Source organism: Ambystoma mexicanum, chromosome 11 (genome assembly GCF_040938575.1).
Source record: "Ambystoma mexicanum isolate Mex_15411 chromosome 11, UKY_AmexF1_1, whole genome shotgun sequence".
NCBI lineage: Eukaryota > Metazoa > Chordata > Amphibia > Caudata > Ambystomatidae > Ambystoma > Ambystoma mexicanum.
This window is the reverse complement of record NC_090934.1, coordinates 1176241942-1176267988: the sequence shown is the minus strand read 5'-3', so window position 1 is coordinate 1176267988 and position 26047 is coordinate 1176241942. Positions and strand designations below refer to the sequence as shown.

The window sequence follows — 26047 nt, the reverse complement described above, 5'->3', positions numbered from 1 at the left end:
TGTCTCGCGATTCCGCTACAAAAGAGAGTGTGTTACTGGGTGGTGTCGTAGACAAGTATGATGGGTCTGCAAAATCCCTTTGTGGATTCCTGGACTCCTGTTTGGTGCATTTTACCTTTAAGCCCTATTATTTTTCAACTTCCAGGGCAAAGGTGGGCTTTATAATCTCGCACCTCGCAGGAAATGCATTGACTTGGGCTACTCCCTTAGTCAATTCAGGAGATGCCCTTCTAGATTATTATGACGGATTCATACAGGCTCTCAAATCCATGTTCGACCGCCCAGAACAGGTTTATATTGCCCAGGAACGCCTACTTGACTTTCGGCAAGGATCCCAGGACATGCTAATGTATGTCACAAGATTCAAACAATTGGCCAAGGAAGCAGATTGGTCCTCAGAAGCAAGTTTCACTCTCTTCCGTAGGGGCCTAAATGAGGATATAAAAGATGAATTAGCCAGAGTGGCTCATCCTAGCTCATTCCAGGCTCTTATGGATTTAGCCATGCAGATAGACTTTCGTACCCAGGAAAGAAAGGCAGAGAGAAAAAAGACTGATCCTGTTCCAACCCCCGACACTGACCCGGAACCCATGCAAATAGGAGCCTTCCATGGACCCATTTCCCCACAAGAAAGGATGAGAAGGATCCACGCAGGCTTGTGCATGTATTGTGCATCGGATAAACACCTGGTTAGAGACTGTCCTCTAGCCCCTCCACGGTGTTCGGGAAACGCCAGCTCCCGATCCCAGATGGAGCGAGGTGTCGGGAGACAGAGTTTGCTTCACATCAATTCCATCCTTGAACTCTCCTGGACAGAACAACCTAGTGGTTCTACAAGCCTTCTTATCATTATCAAAGAAGGAGACCTACCCCAGCCTGGCCTTGGTGGATTGTGGGGCTATGGGAGTATTCATTGATCAAGATTGGGTCTTTAAGCACCACATTCCATATGAAGCCCGGGGTGTAATGCAACCTGTGGAGGCAATTGATGGAAGACCCCTCAGTTCAGGACCCATATCCTTGCAGACCAAGGAAACACAACTTTCAATAAACCATCACCAGGAATTGATCACGTTTGATATCATCAAATCAGCCCACAACCCCATGGTACTAGGCATGCCCTGGTTGCAGAAACACAATCCATACATCAATTGGACAGCAGGATCCTTGTTTCTTGGTTCAGAGTATTGTCTGTCTCATTGTTTATCCCTGGATCCCTCCTCGATATCGTCTGAAAGTAATCCAGCAGATCAACAAGAGGCACTCATGGTTTCCAATATCATTCAGGTCCCAAAGGCCTATCAAAGTTATGCTGATGCGTTTTCAACTGCCATAGTTCAGGCTCTACCCCCCCCTCACAGACCTGAAGACTGCGCCATAGACACAGAGCCTTCAACAGTGATTCCCTTTGGGAGGATGTTTATACTATCCAAACCTGAAAAAAGGCCCTCCGAGAATACTTGGATGCCAACCTTGAAAATGGCACCATAAGACCATTGAAATCCCCAGCTGGAGCCTCGCTGTTCTTTGTTCCCAAGAAGGACACCAAGGAACTTAGACCTTCCCTCGATTATTGTGGATTAAATCAATGCACCCTCAAGGACCGCTACCCCTTACCCTTGATCTCGGATATCCTGGAAGCGGTGAGAGGAACTGTAATCTTCACGAAACTGGATCTCAGGGGTGCCTATCATCTGATTCGTATCAAGGAAGGAGACGAATGTAAAACAGCCTTTAGAACACCTTTTGGACACTTCGAATATCTGGTTATGCCCTTTGGACTTGCTAATGCCCCTGCAGTCTTTCAACGATTCATGGATAGGGTGTTCTCTGACATGCTGTTTCTCTTCGTCATCGTCTACCTGGACGATATCTTGATTTACTCCAAGGACCTTTTAAAGCATGAAGAGCATGTAAAGGCAGTCTTACAACGACTACGTCAGCACAGACTCCTAGCCAAACCTGAGAAATGCCTGTTTCACGTTACTTCTGTTCATTATCTAGGATTTGGCCTTAGTCCAGAAGGAATTGGTATGGATCATTCGAAGGTAAAGGCCATACTAACTTGGCCGGCACCCACTTTCGTGAAACAAGTTCAATCCTTCCTGGGGCTTGCCAATTTCTACCGAAAGTTCATACCCACCTTTTCTGAGATTGTTCAACCGATCATCGCTCTCTTGAAGAAAGAGACTCCCTTTCTCTGGTGTGCACCTCAAGACAAGGCATTCCAACGGCTAAAGACAGAGTTTACTAAAGCCCCCATCCTAGCCCAACCCGACATTAATCGGCCATTCCTAGTGGAGACGGATGCCTCCAACTACGCCATAGGAGCAGTCTTGAAGCAAGAATTTGAGGACAAGTTGGAACACCCCATTGCTTACCTTTCACGAACCCTGACTCCCAGTGAGACACATTATTCCGTCTTGGAAAAGGAACGGTTAGCCATCCGCCAAGCCTTCACAGAATGGCGACATCTACTCCTGGGAGCTAGACATCCAGTCCAGGTTCGCACGGACCATCGAAACCTTCAAGTTCTACAATCCTTGGAGTGTAGGAACAGTCGTCAGGCCCGTTGGGCCTTCTTCTTGGCCCAGTACCAGTTCCACATCAGTCATGTTCCTGGATCACAAAACATAATTGCTGACACCTTATCTCGACGTCCTGATTACGAAACTATTGAAGATCGGGCCTATCCCAAGATGTTTCCCCACACGATTTTTGTAGCTCAAGCAGTCAGTCTTTTGGAAGAAGTCCGGATGCAAACCCAATCCTCTGAGCTCTGGAAGGATATTTCAAGGAGGAATCCATGGAATCTGAGAACCAAGGACGGATATTTGTTCAGAGAGAACGCTCTAGTCATTCCCACACAGAAACTACAACAAAGGATAATAAACCTCTGCCACGATACCCTCCACTCCGGACATCGTGGCATCACCAACACTCTCCGTCTTATACAAAGACAATTTTGGTGGCCTAGAATGAAGACTGACGTACAACTGTACATCCGAGCCTACTCTGTCTGCAGTCAAAACAAACACGATAACAAGAGACCAGCGGGTCTCCTACTGCAACCTACACTACCGACAAGGCCATGGGAATTCATCGCTACAGACTTCATTGTGAAATTACCACCTTCCAGGGGATACACGACTATCATGGTCACCATTGACTCGTTCACTCATATGGCTCATTTTACACCCCTGTACAAACTACCATCCTCATCAGAACTCACTGGAATCTTCCTGGAACACATTTTCCGCCTTCATGGACTTCCTTCCAAGATCATATCAGACCGAGGACCTCAATACGTCTCACAATTCTGGAAACATCTCTGTCGCATTCTAGGTATCCAACGTGCTTTTTCATCAGGTTATCACCCAAAAACTAACGGAGCTACGGAACGTGTAAATCAGACCCTGGAACAATACCTTCGTTGTTTCGCCACCAAGGTACAGGATGATTGGTCGCTCCTTATACCTGTGGCTGAATTTGCCTACAACAATTCCGATCACTCAGCAGTCAAGACCAGCCCCTTCTATTGCAGTCAAGGATTCCACCCGTCAGTTTTACCTTCTGTTCTTCCACATCCTACACCAGTACCTACCGTCGACTCCTGGATCGAAACTCTCATCAACATACACAAGGAAGCCAAAGAACATTTAGAAAAGGCCCAAACACACACTAAGCGTTATGCGGATTCCAAGAGAAGACCAGGGCCTTTTTATTCAGTCAGTGATCAAGTCTGGTTGTCCTCGAAACTACTACCACAACATTTACAACCAAACAAATTGGCCCCACGGTACTATGGGCCATTTTCCATAAAAGAAGTCATCAACCCAGTCTTATTCCTGCTCAAGCTACCAGACTCCTGGAATAAAATTCACCCAGTTTTTCACTTCTTTATTGAAACCTTACATCCGATCCTCCCGGAAATCCTGCAGACCCAGTCCTGTGGTTGTGGAAGACCAACTGGAATATGAAGTATCCAGAATATGCGATTCCAGGTATAAACGGGGTCAACTTCAATACCTGGTTGAGTGGAAAGGATATCCTCCTAGTGAAAGAACCTGGGAACCACTTTCTAACGTGAACACCCCTCGATTGCTCAGACAATATCATCTCATACACCTGGGCAAACCTGGTGGAACAGGTTTTCGGAGGAGGCATGCTGTCATGACCCACAAAACGCACCCCTTCTGGACTTCGTGGTCCTTATCGCGGCGGGGCTTGCATTCATTGTTTCTCCCAACATGGCCGTATCACGTGACATGCCTCGCACCAGCCTTCACGGCGGACGTAGTACGTTCCATAAATATGCCAAGCCCCCGCGGCCCCGCGCGTCTCAACGCTGTCAACAGGTAGTGACTAGACGTGTACTTCGCAGGTTGGCAAACCCTTCTGTTATCCAAGTTCCTGGACCCTTATTCCCACTCCTTCCACCCTCTCCTTTCCACCCTGTTCCTGGAATCCACGTATCCTTGCGACCGCTTCTTCCTTCCTGGACGTCCTGAACCCGCAAGTATCCTGGAACGCTGAACGGACGCTGGAGTCGGAAGAGACTCGTGCCAGCCTGTACAAAACCCGATCCGCCCGCAAGAAGAATCTTCCCGCGGATCCCTGCAAGAAGCGATCTCAGGTGAGACGGGGGGAGATTCACGACAAAAGGCCACTCAGGTTAAGAGCAGGGATTGGGCCACTTACAAATACACCTGTTTTGTTATGTTACCTTCAATTTCTTATTGATTCTCCCCTCGACTCACCGGCTCTGATTAGCTGGCACAGAGTGCTTGTAGAATTGTAAGAACATGAACTCAAAGGAGACAGTGAATCACTTAATCATTTATTGCCCTGTGCTCTTTTTTTAGACATGTATGGGATTATCTCTCTTGTATTTAGAATCTGGAAAATATTTAGTGGAAATGTCTTGCTGGGGAAACCACCCCCGTGGTATTAGCGGATGCAGGCTTTCTTAATATTCTAAACCTGGGGGCCTTTCATTAGATGCAATGCCTTGGTCAGGTACTCATTAGGAATTGTTTTTTGTACATAAAACATTGTTCTTTTGAGCACTGTTTTTTCTTGTGAGATTTTAATGCAAATCTAAGGTTTATGTGTTCATATCTTTTTCTTTCTTTGATCTTAGATTCCTTTTTTCATTCTTTTTTCTTCTCAGTTATATTTATCTAGTGTATGCATGAATTAGCCTAACCAAACCACACATGTATTTTAACCTGGTTTATGAAATGTATAATATTTATTTTTGTATTTGATTCTTAAGGTTGAACATGTTTTGACCAACATACAACTAAAAAATGAACCAATACACTATTCCATTTCAAACTGCCGTAGGGACGACACCACATTGCACTGTCAGTATCCACAGGCCATTTTCTGATCAGCTGTATAATAAATATTGTACTATGAGCATTCACATGTATAAATGAATTCACTTAAAATGAAGGTTTGCAATTTATATCCATAGGCCAAAGAATTGTATCTTTATGCAATGCAAGACTGAGGGCCTCATCACTAGTTGGGCGGTTACGCCGGTGCTATTAGCACCTGCGCTAATAGCCCTACCGCCAAAGCCCCCGGCGCTATTAGCGCCGGATCACGGGTTTGTCGGAAGGGTTATTGCCCATTCCGCCCATTCGGGAATTCCTCATTCCCCATTGTGCCCAATGGGGAAAATTTGCACTATTACTGCCGGCGGATTTCCCGCTGGCGGTAATCGCGCCGAATATCGGCAATTTCGCCGTGGATTTCCCCCTAGCTAAAAGCTGGGGGGAAATCCGCCGAAGCCATGATCTGGCGGACCCTTTAATGCGGCGGTAATAGAGCTACCGCTGCATTTAAGGGTTACCGCCAGACTCGTGATGAGGCCCTGAGTCAAGTGGGGTTTTCAATAAGATTTAAGACAATTCTAGCAGAATGCATCAAATACCTCTGATGATGAAATATAATTCCATTTTCTGCTTGGCAAAGAGCCATCAGCCAGTACCTCACCAACCTCCAGTTCATATGAGCACTTGTTCAGCAGAGTGTAGAATGGTGTCATTGTAATGATTTTACTAAGATTGAAACTGCTCATTTTGATGCAAACACCGACCTGCAAATTGGAAACAAAGAGAAATGAATGGCTACATAACACTGCTTTTACTATTGACAAACAAAAGTAATAATTAATTTAAGTAAAGGCATTCCTATCAATGCTTTTCCCATACTGTTCCCAGACTACACACTCCCTGTAGTGCACTGATGGGCGGGTGTCATGGTCCAGCTGCAAATGGAGGGTTGGGGGGGGGTCAGTTTTGGGGATTGCACCTTGTGGGGTGAGGTGTTCCTGCTGCCCACTGCATTCCTCACCCTGGATTAGGGATATATTTGGGGCTCACTGCAGTGCCTCTGCAACTTTACGGGGTGATTCATGGGTGCATAGTGTGGCCAGAAGCACAGGCAGGTTCAGAGTCCTTAGTGTACACTTGGTACCTTCTTGAGAGGAACAGAAAAAGTTTACTCACCGTAGTGACTTCTGTACTCCTAGCCAATAGTCCCCTTTTCTCGATACTTATGGGAGTTATCGGAAACTCCACTGAAATCCCCATGGAGTCCTGTGAACTCCAAATAATGGGGACTTACACTGCCTACCAGTGGCAGTAACGTTAATTCTGTTTACCACCGGAACACTGCAAAACTTTTAATGAGGGCCTTAGAAAGGAAAGGTCCAAAACTGTCTGCAGGCCTGCCTGGTTCTTTTTCAGGATAGTGTGGGATAGTAAACAGGCGCGAGTAAAACCTGCTTTATCTTTCTATTGGGGGGGGATCTCCGCTATCACCCTTATTCTTCAGAGATAGGAAATCCCTTGAAAGAAAGTGGCTGTACTGACTTGCAGTTTAGGGAGGCGAGGGGGTAGGGGGGTGGCAGGAATGGCAAGTCAATAACCACTGGTGAGCAGAGAGAGGGTCAAGGACTCCCCTGGTATGGTAAGCAAACCTTAATGATAGTCAGAGGTTCTGCCATCTACCGGGGATGGGTAGATCTGGACGCTGATTGCGGTCAGTAGATGTTGCTGAGCAAGAGGGAAAGAATACTCTGTTTGAGGCTCTGTTTCCTCCTCTGTGAGCTAAGTGACCTAAGAGGCGGTCTGCTCTTCCTAACGTGGCAACCACGAGACCCACTATTATGAGGGAATTGGCTGTGAGGATGGACATTTATTTTTGTTTAATTCATTGTTTGTTGATGAATAGATTAAATCGTTTCCCTCAAAAGGGAGAACCAACATCCTATCTTGCACGCCCTTGTTAAAATGGGTTTCCCTCGTCCAAGCTGTACAGCATGAGTCTATGCCAATGGTAATGGCTCTAGACGTTGCATCAAAAGGGTGCATTGAAGCTTGACGCATATCCTTTGCAATGACCTTATTTTATTTATTTATTTGCTTGTTAGGTGTTTATACACTGTTTCAAAGTGCCCACAGGGTGAGGAGAGGGAACAAAGGAGTGAAATACAATTACTAAAACACAATGTTAATGTTAAAGGATATTTGTATTGCGCACTATCACCACCGGAGTGGTCCCCTGGCGGATCTGAAACAAAAAGGGGGGGTAGGTTAGGCATGTTAGTGGGACAACATTTGGAGAAGAGCAAGGGAGCTGTGAAGTACTGTTGGCAGCTTCAGTTCGGTTCACACCGTTCGCTGAGCATATTGGTGTGGTATTCAGTTCTGAGTCTGTCATGTGCTGTTGTATGGGGATCTGTGTGATGTGTTTGTTGTTGCGGTGTGGTGAAGTGCGTGTGGGTTGCTGAGATTTTAAGATGGTCGGTTGTGTTTGGTTAGAGTGTGAGAGGTGTGTGAGGAGTTGGTGAGGTTTCTAGTAATTCTTTTTTTTTTGGAGGGTTTGTTAGTAGCCTTGCTGTTAGGAGAAATACACCCTCCTATTGTGCCTCCTTCGTGATTTAGAGAAGGTTGTCTTCCTTTAGGTTGTTAAGTTTCAGTATGATAAGACTGTCTCATCTCTCTGTCATTATGCTAAATCAGCTGCTCTTTGTGTTCCCATCTTTGTATTTGGCCACCCTTTTTATCCCAGTTTGTCGTTGCTGCAACCTAGTCCTTTCGGATCGATTTAGTTGCGACCTACAACCGTACCCTACACCCTTTCTGAGTGGGTAAGGTTGTTGGTAGTGTTAGGCATGTTTGCTATTATTCTGTCCTCTTGGGGCTGTCGCTCTTGTTCTGTTCCACCTAGCATCGTCTCTCTTGTTCTTGTAGGCGTTTCCCTTAGCCGGTCCAAGGTGTTGTCTGTGCCATCATATACTCTGTCAGTCTGTTCATTGTGTTTCCTGTTTGAGTGTTTCAGTTTGGTTCTGAGGTGTTAAAGAGCCAGGTTTTTAGTTTCCAAATTTTAGGTGGTCTTTGGTGTTTATTATTTCTTTCGGGAGGTTGTTCCAGGTTTTTGCAGCTAGTTGGGAGAAAGACGAGCACCCTAGTTTTTTCCTGGCATATGGTTTTGGTTCCAGGCAGATTTCATTGCTTCATCTGAGGAGTCTCGTTGGCGTGTAGATTGTTATTTTCTTTTATAGGAATTCTGCCCCCTGTCCACTGATTGCCCTGTGTGTTATGCACATTGTTTTGAACGTGATACAATGTTTGATTGGGAGCCAATGTAGAATTTTTAGCGCTGGAGTGATGTGGTCTCTTCTGAATAGTTTGAGAAGGAGTCTAGCTGCTGCATTTTGGATGCTTTGTAGTTTCTTCAGGTGGTGTTCCGGCATCCCGAGGTAGAGGCGGTTTGCGTAGTCGATTCTTGACATGGTGAGGGTGACGATTGTCAATGTTTTGTGGGTGAAGGAGAGGAAAGGTAGGATTCCTCTTGTTGAGTGAAGGAGGGAGAAGCATTTCTTAATTAACATGTTTACTTGTGGTTGTAAGGTTCGAGCGGTGTTCATTAGGAATCCTAGGTCCTTAGATGATGTGGGCGTGGTTCGCAGTTCTGTCGGTCAGGGAATGTAGGTGTTGTTCTCTTGGTGATTTCTGTTTTTCCTGGGTTGATTTGTAAGTTGTTGGCGTTCATCCAGTCATAGATTTCTGACATTCTACTAGGTTTGAGTGATCGGCTTGCGTGTCTTTGATTTTGTAGATGATTTGAGTGTCGTCTGCATAGTTGTAGCATGTAATGTTGTATGTTTTGAAAATCCTGATTAATGGAGTCTGGTACATGTTGAAGTATAGCGGTGATAGTGAGGATTCTTTTGGTACTCCACAGTCGTTAACTCGTGGAGTAGATTTGAAGGGTTTCTATTCTGTCTGGTAGGAATGACTTAATCCAGAGTAGTGCCATGTCCGTTACACCTATAGCTTCTAATCTTTTGATTAGGGTGTCATGGCTTACTGTGTCAAAAGCTGCAGAGAGGTCGAGCAGAATCAGAGCTGAGGTTGTGTTGGAGTCCGCGTTTGTTTTTAGGTCATCCCAGATGGATAGTAGTGCCGATTCTGTTCCTCTTGCGGGTCTGAAACCGACTTGTGCTTGATCTAGCAAGTGGTGTCTTTCTACATGTTCTTGGTTTCATTTGTATACGTAAGTTTCTAGGAGTTTTGCCGGGTAGGGAATTTTGAAATCGGTCTGTAGTTGGAGAGGTCTTCCACGTCGCCACTTGTGTTTTTTAGAAGTGGTTTAATATATGCTGATTTGAAGGATTGTGGTACAGTCCCTGTTGTGAGCGACCGATTCAAAAGATTTCTGTAATATTCTGATGGCGTCCCTTGTGCGAGGATTGATTTGTAGGTGTGGGGGGGGCAGGGATCCATGGGTGATCCTGGTTTCTTGCTGTGTCTTACCAGTTTGACGAATGTCTCTACTGATATTTCCGGGAAGTTTTGGAGTTTGTGCTGTGGCTCCTCGTCAGCTCCGGTTGGTTGAGTGTTAGGGTTGGTTGGTCTGTTTTGTATGATTTGTCGGATGTTGTTGATTTTGTTTTTGAAATGGTCTGCCAAGTGGTTGCATAGTTTCTGGGAGGGTATTGGAGTGCTGTCGCAACCTGGTGGGTTTCTTATTTAATTGATGATGTTGAACATTTTGTTTTGTTTTTTGTTGGCTTTGGTCATTCTGTCATCATATTGCCTTTTCTTTGCCTTCTGAATTTCCTACTTATACGATCGGATTTGTCTCTGGAACTGGGTTTTCATATCTTGGTTGAATTCTTTCCTCCATTCTAATTCCAGCTTCTTCTTGTTCTTTTTCATGGTGCTTAGTTGTGGGGTGAACCATTTTACCAATGCTCTTTTTCTTGAGGGGGTAAACGGTTTTTCCGGGGAGATGTTTTCGATTGGATCAGTAAACCACTTGTGGAGTAGCTCCACTTTCCCGTCTAGGTCTGCCTTCTCCAGTTTTGCTGTTGAAGGTTTGGTCATCTCCAGTTGTTATATTAAGTTGCTTGCTTTGATGGTTTTCTAGTTACTTTTTGTGGTGGTTGGGAGCTTGAGGGGCTGGATTCTGAGTTTGGTTGGAAGTGTGATCACGAATGGAATGATGAGATGGTCGCTCCAAAGTATTTGTATCAGTGGTGCAGTAGTGATGAGTTTTTTCTTGGCGAAGATTGCATCAAGGGTGTGTCCTGCTGACTGTGTTGCCCCTTTGAGCAGCTGTTGAAGTTTCATGTTTGTTAGCTGCCCGATTATTGAGGTTTGAGAGTTTTTGTTCAAACCAAGCTTCCACCTGCACTAAGAACCGACCGACCCTGTGTTCCTCTCATTTCGGAATAAAACAAAATGTTGGCTATTTTCGCAATCCAACTAAAGACCACTCTGACCTTTCATGACTTCTAGACCCAGCGACCCTCCTGACCACGCCCGTAGCCTAGGTTTGATACGCTCACTGGCCGCTTGACCAGCCAAACTCCTACCTTAAGCTATACTATGAACCTGTACCTGTACATTCTGTATATCTCCTTATCATGTATATACCTGTAAAGATTATTTTCTATCCACTGCTGTATATTTGACTGTATCTTGTACTGTATTGCATATAATTACTATAACCATGTACATTAAGAAAAGCGCCCAGATACCTTTGTGTTCGGTGCGCCATATAAGCAAATAAAACAAATAAACACATGTTGAAGTCCCCCAGGATTATCAGATGCTCATGTTGAATGACTATGTTGGTGATGGCTTCTATGAAGTTGTCAATGAAGGTTGCATCGTATGTCAGTGGTCTGTAAACCAGTATGAATGTAATGTTTGTTTTTGGATTCGCTGATAGGTGTATGACCATGGATTTGCAGTTCACGATGTTTAGAGGTTTGTCTGTTTTTATTTTCAGGAGTTCTTTGAATGCTATTGAGTGGCCTCCTCCTTTTTTATTTTTTCTGTTTAACTGAAGACATTTGAAGTTGGTGGGAGGCAGCTTTGGAGTGTGATTTTGTAGTTGTCGTCCAGCCATGTTTCTGTGATGAATAGGATGTCGGTACCGTTGTCACAGAAAAGGTTGAAGATCTCTGTTGAGTGTTTTGACATGGGTCCTGCATTTATTAAATTGCAGTGGATTTTTAAGGTATAGTTTGGTTTTTGCTTTGTCTTTATTTGTGCCTTATTGTCAGCGTTGTCTTCTGACTGGTCTTTAGGTTTCCTTCCAAGTCGATCTCTAGTTGAGTTGTTGGTATAGTTGTGTCTGTGCAGTCGAAAAGCTCTTCTAGGTTCAGTCTTGGGTTTTTGTTTTCATCAGGTTCCGTTTTCTAAATGTGGTGGCTTTTGTGGGGAGGGTCCTCTTGTTTTGGTGATGTAAGGGTGTCGGCTATGTTCTTGTTACCTCTAGCTTTGTCCATTCTTCTTTTGCGTGGTTATGTTTGGTTGTCAGTCGTTCCTGATATGTACGTTGGGTCGGTTTGTTCCGGTGAGTGGTTATTTGCGAGGTATGGTGTTGGATATATGGAATTCTCTCTTCTCTCTGCGTTGGTTCTGTTATCGTTCTTGTCAGTTGGAGTGTGTTCTGCAGTTGTGAGTCTTCGGTGGTGTTCATTTGGTTTGTTCTTTCTGCTGTTTGTCTTTCATTTGGTCCAACTTGTTTTCACTGCATTTTGAGTTATTTGGCATTTGCGTACTTGGTAATGTGTTTGATTTGTATTTCCTTTTGGTTTCCTTGGGTTGAGGTTGCGGTTGCTGGGGCGGTAGCCCTCATGCAGTGCTTTGTTGGATGGCTCGTTTTGTTATGATCGTACAGTTGCACGCATTTTTCTGGTTGATTTTGTTTGGTTCGTTGTTGCAGAGTCGGTCTTTTGTGCTTTTGGTCCGGCTGTTTTGTGGTGTTGGACTGGGTGTGGGGGATTGTCCGATACAATATGCTTGGGCTCTGTCAGTTGGCAGTGGTCTAGTTGGCTAAATTGCTAGGGTAATTCAGTTGTTGTCTCGAGTTTGGGGCAGTCCGATTGGGGAGGTCTACTAGGGTTATATTGCAAGGGTATTTCAGTGGCCGTCCCTGATGTTGCTCTCCCTGTATGAGACTTACAGCAACTAACAGTGCTACTGTTCACAGCACCATCTCAGAACGTCAGGGCCAATGATCACAGTACCGTCTTGGTGCGGCAGGGCTAATACCTACAGTGCTACCCCAGTGTGGCACTTTCTAGATGTGGTTTAAAGGCCTTCTTAACAATTCTCTAATGTTGCGACGTAGGCCAATATTTACAGAGCTAGCCCAGTCTGGTACAGGCTAATAGTCAGAATACTATCCCAATGTGGGGTAGGGTGATAATCTCTGTGCTATCCTCAGGAGGCACAGGCTAGTAATAACAGTACTATTCTTATAGTGGTGTTTTCTATATGTGATTTAAATTAATATCCAGAAATGTGTACGGGTGCTGCAGAGGCCAATAATCCCAGTACTATCCCAGAGAGGCACAAGCTAATAATCACAGTACTATCCTAGAAAGGCACAAGCTGGTAATCACAATACTATTCTATTGTGGCGCTTTCTAGATATGATTCAAGTCAACATGTGCTAATTCCAGGGGTGCGTCACTGTCCAATAAACACAGCACTATCCTAGAAGTCACAAACAAATGATCACAGTATTATCCTAGAAGTCACAAGCTAATAATTGCAGTACAATTATAATGTGGTGCTTTCTAGATGTGATTCAGGTCAGTATGTGGTAATCTCCAAGGGTGCAGCACAGTCTAATTATCACAGTTCTATCCTAGAAGGCACAAGCTGATAATCACAGTACTATCCGAGAGGCACAAGCTAATAATTTCAGTATTTATCCTAGAAGGTACAAGCTAAAAATGGCAGTACTATTCTATTGTGGTGCTTTCTAGATGTAATTCAAGTCAGTGTGTGGTAATTTCTAAGGGTGCAGTGCAGTCTAATTATCACAGTGCTATCCAAGAAGGCACAAGCTAATAATCACAGTACTATCCTAGAGATACGCAGGCTAATAAACACAAGACTATCTCAGTGTATGTAGGTTTATGTGGCAGGGCATCCAGAGTAGGGTGATTGCTCTACTCCCCACCCTTGACACCCCTAACCTTGCTCGTCGCTGCAGGTTGACGGCTGGCCACCGGCTTTCCCTGCTGACACCTGCAGACACAATCTGGAGCCGCCTCTGTAGGAGCCGCCCTTTGCCTTGGGGCCCTTAGCCACAGGGGCTGTACGAGCAGAGGGCTGCCCTGAGGTGTCTCTTATGAGGGCGCAGTTCACCAATCAGGTCATGGGGGTGGTAAGGGAGGTGAGGAAAGGGAAATCAGGAAGCAATGCGGGCTGCTTGGGACCCTGCCGCTGCTTCTGCTTCACATGCTTTTTAAAGCACCAAATTTAATATAAGCTGGTGGGCTACAGCAGTGGGCAATAGGGGATACTGACCGGGCCAGGGGGTTTTCAGAAATGTCACGGATGCTGCGAGCACAGCCAGGTCTTTAGGCCTGTGTTGTTGTTTGGTATAGGAACACCAATCAGGTTGCAGGATGGTATGGGAGGAGGGAAAAGGAAATCAGGTAGCGATACGGGCTGCTGGGGGACCCAGGTGCTGAGTGCACTTCACATGCTTTTTATAGCACCAGTTTTTATTTAAGCAGGTGGGCTACAGCATTTGGGGTCGGGGGATACACACCAGGCCAGGGGTTTTGCAGAAATGGTGCGGATGGGGCGAGCGCAGTGGGGTCTTTAGGCCTGTGTTGCTGTTTGGTATTGGAACACCAATCAGGTGGTGGGGATGGTATGGGAGGCTTGGAAAGGGAAATCAGGAAGCGATGCACGCTGCTGGGGGACCTAGGTGCTGAGTGCTCTTCACGTGCTTTTTAAAGCACCAAGTGCAGCAAGGAGGAGGGTAGAGGGGGTAAGTGCTGGGGAGGCCAGTCTCATGGGTGAGCCACAGATGAAGTGCTTGGGTTAAGTGCTACATGGCCTGGAGCCATGTTAGGAGTAAGTACTAGCCTCCAGGGTGGAGGGTGTGCCAAGACAAGGGCTGAGGGTAGACAGGAGCTGGGCCGCTTGGGTGTGCGACGTCAGGGGCCCCGAGGGTTGCATAAGGGCCCCGGACACCAATCACAGCAACTGTGGGATTAGCAGAGGAGAGAAGAAGGGGAGGAGGTAAAGAGGAAAGTCTTGAGAAGCTTCCGGAAGTTGAGAAAGTACTGCTCAAGTCCCAGAGGCAGAGGGAGGCTATTCCATAGGAGAGAGCCAGCGGAGGAAAGCGACTGACCACCTACCCTCTGTTTAGCCAAACGCTTTACACACAAAGAGTTGGTGCCAGAGGAGGGCAGTGGTGTAGAGGGAGAGTATTTAGTAAGATAAAGTTGAAGATAGTTTGGTCCCTGGGCACAGACAGCCATGTGGATGATGCAGAGGAATTTGAATTTAATCCGTGCAGCAAGTGGGAGCCAGTGAAGATGTTTTTGGACAGGGGAGATGCAGTCCCTGGGCTTAAGGCCAAGGATAAGTCTTGCGGAATCCAGCGTCTGACACTCGTTTCATTGGGTGAATGTTAGTGAACGAGGTTGGCGGGTCTTTCGGGGGTGCAGTCAGAGGGCCAAAAGGACCCAGGTGTGAGGATAGGAGAGAATCGTCTGACTAGGAAAGAGGGGTGACTAGTAGGGGGGAGAGGCAGAGGTCAGAGAGTATGAATGCGTCCAGAGTGTGCCCATCTGAATGGGTTGGCCCAGAAGGAAGAATGGAGAGGGAAGGAGAGGTGCAGAGGTCAGTGAAGAGAGTGGGTGCAGAGCCAAGGGAGTCCAGTTGGATGTTGAAGTCCCCAGGAGGAGGAGGTTGGAGGTGGATGACAGAAAGGAATAACAGAAATCAGCCCATTCAAAGAGGAATAGGGTGGTGGCGTGGGGTGCCGGGAAATAGTAGCAATGGTCAGGGTAGAGATGGGAGAGATGATCAACTTGAAAACCAGGTTTTCAAAGGAAGAGTAGAGCTGAGTGGGTAAGATGGAAGCAGGAACCCACTCAGGGAAGATTAAGGCAACCCCCCCCCTGCCAGAGTGGTGAGTTCGAGGCTTGGAGATGATCTTGAAGCCGTCACGGAGGAGGGAGTCAAAAGCAGTGACTAAGCTGGCATTGAACCATGTCTCGGTAAGAGCGAGAATGTTGAGGTCAATGTCTTCAAGAAGGAGGCAGCTGTCAGCAGAGTGTTTGTTGGCTGAGCCGTTATTAAGAGCCACCAGATAGAGGTGGTCTCTGCCTTTGAACATTTTCTGAGTAGGGGTAGAGGGGCGTGGTGCACCAGTCAGAGGGGGGAGAGAGAGAGAGAGAGAGAGAGAGAGTAGTAGGGGGAGATGCAGGAGAAGGAAGGAAGTTAATGAGAGATGGCAGTATCCGGTCAAAGAGAAGGAGGTTTGGTTGAGGACCCTGGACCAGGGCAGTGCCTGTGTGATAGACATTAACAAAGCAATGTGAGGATGAGAAGCCGGGCAGGAGGACTTTCCACTTGGTGCCACTGTTAATAGTAGAGGATGCGGAATGAGAGAGTGTGGAGATGAGATGGGGGGTCCATAGATCTGGAGAGGGGACATAGAAGAGGATATCAGTGAAAACCGCTCTGGAGGAAGCGCTGACATAGGTGTCTATGATAGGAAGTCCAGGGTTTGCACGCAAGACATCTTCTTTGGGCTTTTTCCTACCTGATTTGGTGAGAGGGGAGGTAGGTGATGGTGTAGCAGTTAGAGAAGATGGGTTAGATGGACAGATCCATAGGGGCGACAGAGGATGGTAGAGGAATGAAAGAGTGGCTGCACAGCACAGTTCTAGCTAAACTCACCAGGTGGCCTACTAGAGGTAGTCACAGAAGGAAAAGAAATTCAAGAGACAGGTGCAAAGTTGTACACAGAGCCTAAAAAAAAGTACACACAGCCTAAATGTGATTTTTGAAAAATGAGGCCCAAATGCAATGCAAGAGAGGTGCAGAGATGTAGAAAGTACACACAGCCTAAATGTGATTTTTGAAAAATGAGGCACAAATGCAGTGAGAGTAAATGTAGGTTAGTAGAGGCAAAGAAGGCAGAGAACATATGCACACTAAAAGGTACAGACAGTTGGTGGATGTAGTTATGGAAGAGTTCAGCCATCACTCACTATTAGCAATGCAGGAAGTATCGGAGTCCAAGGATTAGGGTTGGAGGCCGAGGCATAGTTTGCGGGAGGCCATCCAGGCTCAGACAGGCACAGACAGGGCTTTTGATTGTGGGCCTTCAAGTCGAGGGCCGGCTCACACCATCCAGCTACCGATTGGCCTTGAAGAGCAGTGCAATGACCAATCCGCTGACAATGCAGGTCAGCACTAGTGCTGAACAGGAACTAGGTCGGCTATGATGAAAGGTGCGAAGCACAAAAGCACCTCATGACAGAGGCCCACTCAACCAATGCAAGCAGACCCTTTGTTGTAGAATGAAATGATGCAGGTGGCATCACAATCCCTCTCTCTCTCCAGACTGACAACAGGTGCACAGGGCATTGGTATCAGCGGGGCTCAAATGGGTTCCCAACAGCCTTCCCTCTGTCACCCCACAGTCTTGGCAGGTACACAGCACCATCTGCGCACCTCTCAGGACTAGCGGGCACTCGCCCCCTCCTGCAAGCAGTTTGTCAGTCCCAGCAAATCTGCTCAACTTCACTGCTGCGATCGCTGAGGACCGCCCTGCTTGCATGTATGCCTTGCACAGCTGCAGGCTCCATGTCTCAACCTGCAGGCCTCAGTCAGCGCTCTGGTGTCTCCCAGCATCCAAGCCCACCTCAGTCCCGCTCTGACCCACATTCACAGTACGATGCTGGTTTTCCTGCTTGGCGGCTAAGGAACCGTCTACCACGCAATGACACTGCTGTAGGCCTAGTGGAGCAGTCTCTCTCCCCAGGCACCCCGGCAGCGCTACGCCTACTGGCCCAGGCTTCCTGTCGCACCATGTGGCATGGCGCATATCTACAGAACCAGGACTCCAATCCACTTCAAACTTTCACTGTGGGCGCACATGTCCTACAGGCATCGACTCCCAAAAGGGTACAGGTGAGAGTAAACGGGTCACATCTCGAAGGTTACAGGCGGTCATTATGTAGGTTGTTACAGGCAGTCGTTATGGAGGTTTAGGAAGAACCTCGACTAATCCTGATTTGAAAGCCGCTATTCCCTCTTGCAGCAGATATTGTTGAAAGTCGGCTATTTCAAGCCACAGGCAATGGTTGGCTGCCACCATAATAGCATCAGAGTTTGCATGGCGTAAATGAAGTATGGAACAAGTCACTTACCAGTAACTCCTGTTCTCCAGCATGGGTCTGGCATGGATACACATGCTCATTAATATTCCCTGTTGTCAGGCTGGGAATCCTCTGTAAAAAGAAAAAGAGTTTTGCTTCAGCTTGAAAACTAAACCAATCACTGTCCTCTGGGTCATACTGCCCTCATTTACTGACAGTGGTCTTGCCTAAGCTCCACCCCTGGTGGCCAGCTTCAGATTTGGTAAGCATGTAAAGTGGCAGTATGAACCAAGAAGAGCCACAGAGGCGAAGGCCGGAGGGTTTGCATGTGAATCCACGCCAGAGAATTGCTGGAGAACAAGAGTTACAGGTAATTAACTTGTTATTTCTCCAGCATGGGTCTGGCATGGATTCACATTCTCATGAATAATGTTTACACAGCAGTAAATATACACACCCACTGGAGGTGGCAAGGCTCAACAGAAGTAAAAACACTCACCCCTGGAACAGACTCACCTTAAGTGAACAGGTTGCGTAGCACCTCTTGGCCTACCAGGGACTCCTCCCTGGAATCCTTGTTGAGGCAGTAGAACCTCATGAAGGTGTGCGTGGACCTCTACATACCAGCCCCGCAGATGTTGATCAAGAGCACACCAGGGAAAAACGCTGGCGTTGCTGCGATGGATCTGGTAGAATGGGCTCTCGGACGGCCAGGAAGAGGTCTATCAGCCACCTGATGACAGTGCATGATGCAGCCGGAGGGCCACCTGGAGAGGAAAGCCTTCCACAAGGCCTTCCCATGATTCACTGGACCAAAATTGACAACCAATTGAGAATTCCTTTGTGCATGCCACGTAGAACTTCAAGGCACGAGCAACATACAGCAAATGCAAAGGCTTTTCCCCGGTGACGACAGATTTGAAAAGAAAACAGGCAATACCAAAGGCTCGTTGAGGTGGAACTACGAGGGAACCTTCAGCATAAAGGTGGGATGAGTGCGCATCACCACCCTTGTAGCATGGAAAGACAAGTACGGCTGTTTGCAAGACAGGGCCTGGATTGCCTTGACTCGCCTGACCGAGGTGATCGCCACGAGGAAAGCCGTCTTCCACGAGAGAAACTTCAGCGGGGCCTGATGCACCGGTTCAAAGGGGTCCCCCATGAGCTTAGTCAAGACCACATTGAGTTACCAAGCTGGGGCCGGTGTCTTCACAGGCGGAAACGTTCTGAAGAGGCCTCTGAGGAACTCCCTAATGAGCCTGTGCGACCACAGATAAGGACTACCTGGTGTCCTGGTGTAACGGGATATGGCGGCCAGGTGCACATTGATGGAGGTGAGAGCCAGTTCAGCCTTGTCCAAGAAAAGCAGGTATGGCAGGAGCTGCAGGGCTGTGACACACAGAGGAGTAATCTTCTGAGTCCGGAACTTCATGGAGAAGTGCTTCCACTTATGGCCGTAGCATGTCAACATTGAAGAAGCTCTGGTCAGGATGTCCTTACATTCTAACGGCAGGGAATAATGTCCAAACTCTAAGGCTGCAGGGGCCAGACTCTGAGGCTAAGCGACACCGGATAATGGTGCAGAATCTCCCCACCTTCTCTGGCGGGAAGATCGGGAAGTAGAGTCAGTCGGATGGATGCGGCCAATGACAGATGTAGCAGGTCTGGATACCAAATCTGTCGCATCCACGACGGAGCGATGAGTATCATCCTGCAGTGACACCGAGTGTGTTGATCACTTGTAGCGGGAAAGGGAGAAAGGCGTAAAGGAAGAGTCCCTCCCACAGGAACGAGAAGGCATCCCCCATGGTCCTCGGCCGTGGGAACCTGCTGGCAAACCTCAGACACTTGGAGTTCGGTGCCGTCACAAAGAGGTCGATCTCGGGCTGGCCCCACTCGCGGAACAGAAGAGCCACTTCATCCAGGCGAAGCTACCATTTGTGGCAAGAACACAGCTCTGTGCTGATAGTCTGCAATGGTGTTCTTGGTGCCTGCCAGGTCAAAAGGGATGGGGAACATGTCCTGAAGGCTGGCCCAGTGCCACAGGGCCTTTAGGCTCCTGGGAGAGAGACGGAGAGACGGAGAACACGCCCCGCTGTAAGGGAGGCATGGTATCACAGGCAATGTTCCCCCTAAGCTATGCGCATGTGCGCTTGCCCAGCTTCCTTCTGCGCCCCGCTCAGTAGAATTTTAGCAGCGCACACAGACAGTTCCCATCTTCGCAAAAAGTAATGAGGCACAAGCCACAGCAGTTATCTGGCGGTTGCTTTCTCTCCTAATAAAACGAAATTATTCTAACTAGCCTTGATAATTTGGTCTTGCCTATTTACATTACACTACTATGAACGCATGACCTTAAAAACCCTAAGGCAGAATACACCCTCAGGAAAGGCAGAATACACCCTCAGGAGGTTAAAGCGAATATGAAAAAGTGGCTCCATGAACAGAAGATCTTACACAGATATGCCCACATACATCAATGAAGTAATCTTCCATCCCCACCCATGACTCCTATATTTGACTCTACCACATGTGTACCTTGTATCTATTGTAACTTCTGCCTCAGTCCACATTTAGATATTCCTGGACAACCTTGCCTCTGCCTATGTTGGCTCTGTGGAAGGTTAGCAGATTTGTACCCACATCCACTTGTTTTATGTTTGTTGTAATATGAATAACATTCAAGCACCAGCATATGCGTTACTCATGGTGCCTTAGCAAAAGAAAAGCATAATCCACACTATGGGCCTCATTACAACCTGCCAGTCCGGGACCGTGCAAAATCCGTGACGGTGGTAAAAACGTTTCCTTGTCCGCAAGGTTGCGGAAAAACCGTCCGATTACACGCTGTCGGTCGCGCGCACCACACGGACTCGGAAACGTTGTTACCGCCGTCACGGAAAACCCCACGGAAATGTAAATAACGCAGCCACAAGTGGCGCAAAACCCGTGTCCGCCTACGCCGCCACGGACACGGAACCGGAAATACCAGGCGGAGCTATCCGTCTTGGTGGAGCACATTGTGGACAATGCGGAGATGCTGTTCAGCGCCGACCAACGGCGTGCCACACAGCAGCGGAGGAAGGAGGTGTGGGCCGAAGCTGCACGCAAGTGCACTGCTGTGGGCGTGACAGCGAGGAGCGTGAAGGACTGCCACAAGCGGTGGGACGACCTGAGGCTGAGGGTACGCAACCTCATTTCCACGCACCGCCAACGCAGCAGTGGGACAGGCGGAGGACCCCCCTTCCCCACTGAGGCTGCAAGCATGGGACGAGCGTTGCAGCAGCGTCCTCCACCTAGAGGGAATCCATGGGATCGGGGAGGCTGAGGCAGGAGTGAGCCCACCTGCAGATGCCGGTAAGTGCCCAAACATGAATGCCACATGAAAATATGCAGTTGTGAGTACTGGGCCAAAGGACCCATTAACAACCCCCCACCCCCAGGCAGTGCATGTGTGGGCCAAAGGACCCATTAACAACCTCCCCCCCAGGCAGTGCATGTGTGGGCCAAAGGACCCATTAACAACCCCCCCTCTCAGGCAGTGCATGTGTGGGCCAAAGGACCCATTAACAACCCCCCCCCCAGGCAGTGCATGTGTGGGCCAAAGGACCCATTAACAACCCCCCCACCCCCCAGGCAGTGCATGTGTGGGCCAAAGGACCCATCATGATCCGTATGGCAACCAATATCACAGAATGCATACACCAGCAATCAGATGCATGTGACTAACACTGTTCAACGTACAATCTTAATGACGCATTTGATGCACCCATCTGCCACCACAACAACACTAATTGCATGCCCTTTGTGTCCCCACAGCCGTTTCAAGTGACAGTGATACTGCACAACAGGCCAGCCAATCTGCACTGGCAAGTACACAAGCCACCGCCACCACACAGGAGGATGCTGCCGGCAGTTCTGCACCTCTGGCCACATTACCAGCCACTACAGATGTGCGGCCCACCACCACCACCGACATCCCCACCGTCTCCACACTGCCTGAGTCTAGACAGGTGCCACGGGAACCTATCATGGCCACCCAACACAACACCGAAGGCAGCAGCACTGCAGAGGGGGCGGCCTGCAGTGATAACAGTGCCCCGCAAGAGCACTCGGAAACGGGGCCACAGGGGGAGATGCCCACATTGGAAGACCTGGGCTCCTTCCATGAGCTGGAGTTCAGCCCCACATCACTGGGGAGTCCCATGAGGTCGCCCACCCCATCCATGGCTGAACTGAATGCCCGCATGCAGCGGATGGAGGACCAGCAGGCTACCCTCACCCAGCTGGTGGAGAGGCAGCTAGAGGAATCCAGGCTGCAGAGGGAGAGTTACAGCGCCTCAGTGCGTCGCCTGTCGAGGTCCATCGGACGCTTTGCGAGCACTATAATGACACTTGCACGCCATGTGCGGGAGGGCAACGACCACACCTCCAGGCTTGTAGAGGCCATGTTGGTTGGCCAACAGGCAAATCTGGCACGGATGCCCTCAATCCCAGATTCTGCCCAATCAAACACAACCACCCCATCCAGCTCCACTACTGCCAGTCCAAGGAGGCGCTCGAGTAGGCTAACGGGTCCCTCGGGCAAGGTTGCACAGGCACAGAAGCGCACACGGAAGTGATGGCATGTGTGTGGGGCAGTGCAGGACACATGTGGGCTACAAGGGTGTGAGAGGGGTGGGCACGTTTGGGTGGTGGGGTAGGTAGTTTTGGGGGTTTGAACAATGGGGTCTGGGTGGGGGTGGGCACGTTTGGGTGGTGGGGTAGGTAGTTTTGGGGGTTTGAACAATAGGGTCTGGGTGGGGGTGGGCACGTTTGGGTGGTGGGTGGCCCTGGGTGTACAGCTTCCCTAACCAATGCACCTCCTTCCCTATTGTTATTACATCAATACATCACCATTTTGAATCAAGACATACATGTGTGGACATTGATCATTTATTTTGCAGTGCAACTATTAATTCATTGTCGTCACCATGTTCGTGCATTTCTGTGAATGTGCTGTGACTCAAAAGTAAATGCGAATCAGGGCATCCCGTGCTCTCTGGCCATCATGTGGACCCCCAGGGGGAGGCGGTGCCATCCCATCCCCCATCTCCATCCCCAGCTCCATCCCCATCCCCATCTTCCTCATCTGCGTCTGGTGGCATTGGGATGTTCCTGCGCAGGCATATATTGTGCAGCATGGCACATACGAGCGTGATTTTACCCGTCTTCACTGGGCTGTACAGCAGTGATCCCCCAGATCTGCTCAGACAGCGGAAACGGGCCTTCAGCAGTCCAAAAGTCCTCTCAATCATTCCACGTGTGCGGATATGTGCCCTATTGTATGCCTCTTCATGCCTGTTCCTTGGTCTCCGTACAGGTGTCATCATCCATGGCGTGAGTGCATATCCCGCATCACCTACATGGGATGTAGATGGGGGAACATGTCAGTGTTTGTGGCATCATGTCCTCATCTGCTGCTGTGCATTCTTGTATCATCATTCATTCATGCATATGCACCATGCAGTGTATGGAGGTATGTTTTGTGCATCACGATGTATGTCGCTAACTGGATATGGGCCTACACATTAACTTGCATGTTTACTGTACCCTGCGGGTGACATTTGATTGTGTGCATGTCACGGTGCAGTGCTGTCCACACATGGCAGAGTGACTCCACTGTACGGAAGTAGTAAATACACGTCGTCTCATTTACACGCCTCTCGTGCCTTTTGAGGCAGTGTTTCAATTGAGGGTGGGTGTCTGCAGTGGCACAAGGTTCATGGGACAGTGACGGGATTGGCTGTGCCAGCGTGTGCACGGGCACATTGTGGTGCCCTGTCATGTCTTCCTTCATGATGTTTGGCATCCGCTGTGTATTTGGTAGATGGAAGGAGGGTGATGCATGTGCGGTCACAGCGGCACACTCACAATGCTCATTGGCCTGGACACACACACACCACTTCGACAGGGTTGTAGCATCGTCAGCTGTACTCACCCAATAGCCATGTGCTTTGTCCGGCATAGCGTTCCATGTACCGTGGCAACGTGGAATTCCGCAGTACCATTGAGTCATGTGATGAGCCTGGGAAACGTGCGCAGCAGTGTGTAATCAGTTGCATGGCATCACAAACCATCTGGATATTCAAAGAGTGATACTGTTTCCTATTGCGGAACACCGCCTCAATTGCACGTGGTACTGTCAGCTCAACGTGGGTGCAGTCAACTGCGCCTATGCAATTTGGCATGCCTGCTATGGCATGGAAGGCCAACTTGGTGGCAATGACCTCAGGGAGGGTGCGGGGTAGGGCTATGTGTTCCGACACATGGCGCAACAGGGCATCCAGTACCTGTACCAGGATTTTGGAGAAACAGGGTTGTGATATGCCGTGCAGCTCACCAACCGTGTGTTGATAGGTGCCAGTGCCAAGGAAATGCAGTACTGAGACAACCTTCAAGAGGGGGGGGATGGCGGTGGGGGTGTCAATTAGGCTGCTGATGTTGTCCTCAATCATGGCGGTGATGTGCAGGATTGTTGCACGGTCCAGCCGGTATAGTGTGTGGATCTGTCCTGGGGTGAGGTTCCAGGGTGAGGCCCGGATGCGTGGTATTGCTGGCTGGCGGCGGGGTCGGGCTGGCTGGGCAATGGGGTTTGCCATAGCTGCAGGGTTGGCTGGTTGCCGCCTGCGCCTCCTCCGCCTACGCCTCCTCCTCTGCGCCATTACTGCCACCATGTGCAGTGCTGCCTGTTGGTTGAGTAGGCCCAGTCCCAGTGCTACTAGACCTGCTGCCTGCATGGTTCTGTGTTGTGTTGTGTTGGGCTGGGTGTTGCCCTTTTGTAGGCTCCCAGTGGCCTGCTAGGTCCAGCTGGGCTTATTTGGTGCACCTGTGCCCTGATTCAGTTCAGCAGGCAGTGTATAACGCCACATTCGCGGTGGCGGCGGTTCCGCCTCCGTGATCACGGTATTTACGCCATTTTTTTGCCGGTATTTCCGTGTCCGCGCTAGTTGTGATGCTCACGGTGTTTCGTTTTGACGGTAACGGAGGGGTTTCCGTGCAGACGGACTTAACGGGACCCCTATTTCCGCGGTGGCGGTTTAGGGTGGTGCTATTACCGGGGCCGCGGGTCATGATTGGGCGGACATGGAAACGGTGCAGGTATGGTTTTACCGGCAGTGTTAATTCCGGACCGGAGTACTTGTAATGAGGCCCTATATAACCCAACTGTGAGCTCAAACATCAGATACTAACTATTACGTAAGCAGGCTGCTGGGGGGGGCTGTTGCACGAATCCGAAGATGGCCGCCGCCTGAGAATCTCCAGCAACTATATCCTGCGTGAATATACTTGGCACAGGGCCCTTTCCTGATTCCTGGGGCCACCCTACAGATGCGCTAAGAGCGGGGGCATATTTTGGAGTTGTTATATTGCACATCCGTGCAGCCCTGTGGTCTGGCGAAACCTTGAGCTGAGAAGCGGGAAGACGGAGTGGGGGAGGGGGAGAGCCGAGCCGTCAACAGGAGAGTGTCACTGCAGGGCCCGCCTGGCAGAGACCCTGTGCGGATCGCTCGTGCGGGGACTGGCGGTGGTCTCCATCGCGCTCAGCAGACCCGACACCTGGTGCTCCCCGGAGTTCTGTGGCGGCCGGCTATGGAGACCAGCCACAACGTGAGCTGCGAGGTACTGTGCCAGCAGGGGAGATTGGGCCGGGCCACGGTCGCGGCTGTGAAGCCTTCGCAGTGCTGCCTGTCCCGCGGCTGTCCATTACCTGCGTTCTGGCTTCTTCTCGATCCGGCGTGGGACTGCTATCCTGCTGCACACATGTGAGCCCGCTTCCCCCTTGCTTGGTGGGGGACCAGCTCTCTGGGCACCATTTTTGCGTGGCTTCCCTGTGGGGCGCTCTGAGGATGTGAGACCTGCAGCACTATACCAACGAAGACTAGCTGCCGCCTAGCCCGCTTTCCTTGGTTTTTTCACCCCACCCCTGTGTGAAGACTAACTTTGGGGCTACCTGGCTGCTTTTGAGACATTGCTGCGGTGCCGGGACATGGCGGTGATCACCGACTTTCCTCGTCCTGCAAGAGCGGTGTTCTGCACTGGTGATGCTAATCATTTTTTCGGGAAATACTTTTGACAGCATTTTGTAGCGTCTCTGGTGCTGGAGAGCTCCATTGAGGTGGTGGCACGGCCTGACAGGGTATAGGGAGCACTGTGGTGAAGCGCTCTCCTTTTGCGGCATCGGCGCAAGGCGCAGTCACCTGGGTGCCAATTGGGACTTATTGCGCAGGACTGGAGGGCGGGCAGTATCAAGTAATAACTATGCCTGCGTTCCTTAGGTGATAACCTCTGCCTGGCCAAGACACTCAACGTAGATCAGCATTA

At 49.1% G+C, this 26047-nt stretch overlaps 1 protein-coding gene across 4 annotated transcripts in view; it reads right to left on the bottom strand.

Annotated features, from left to right (window-relative positions):
* VPS13C (vacuolar protein sorting 13 homolog C) overlaps window positions 1-26047 on the bottom strand; it is a 5236720-nt gene that overhangs the window by 1657158 nt on the left and 3553515 nt on the right. For all 4 annotated transcript variants that reach the window (XM_069624493.1, XM_069624490.1, XM_069624491.1 and 1 more), the window contains one exon: window positions 5945-6109. In XM_069624493.1, coding sequence (XP_069480594.1) covers window positions 5945-6109 — 165 coding nt within the window. The remainder of the gene's footprint in view (window positions 1-5944; window positions 6110-26047) is intronic.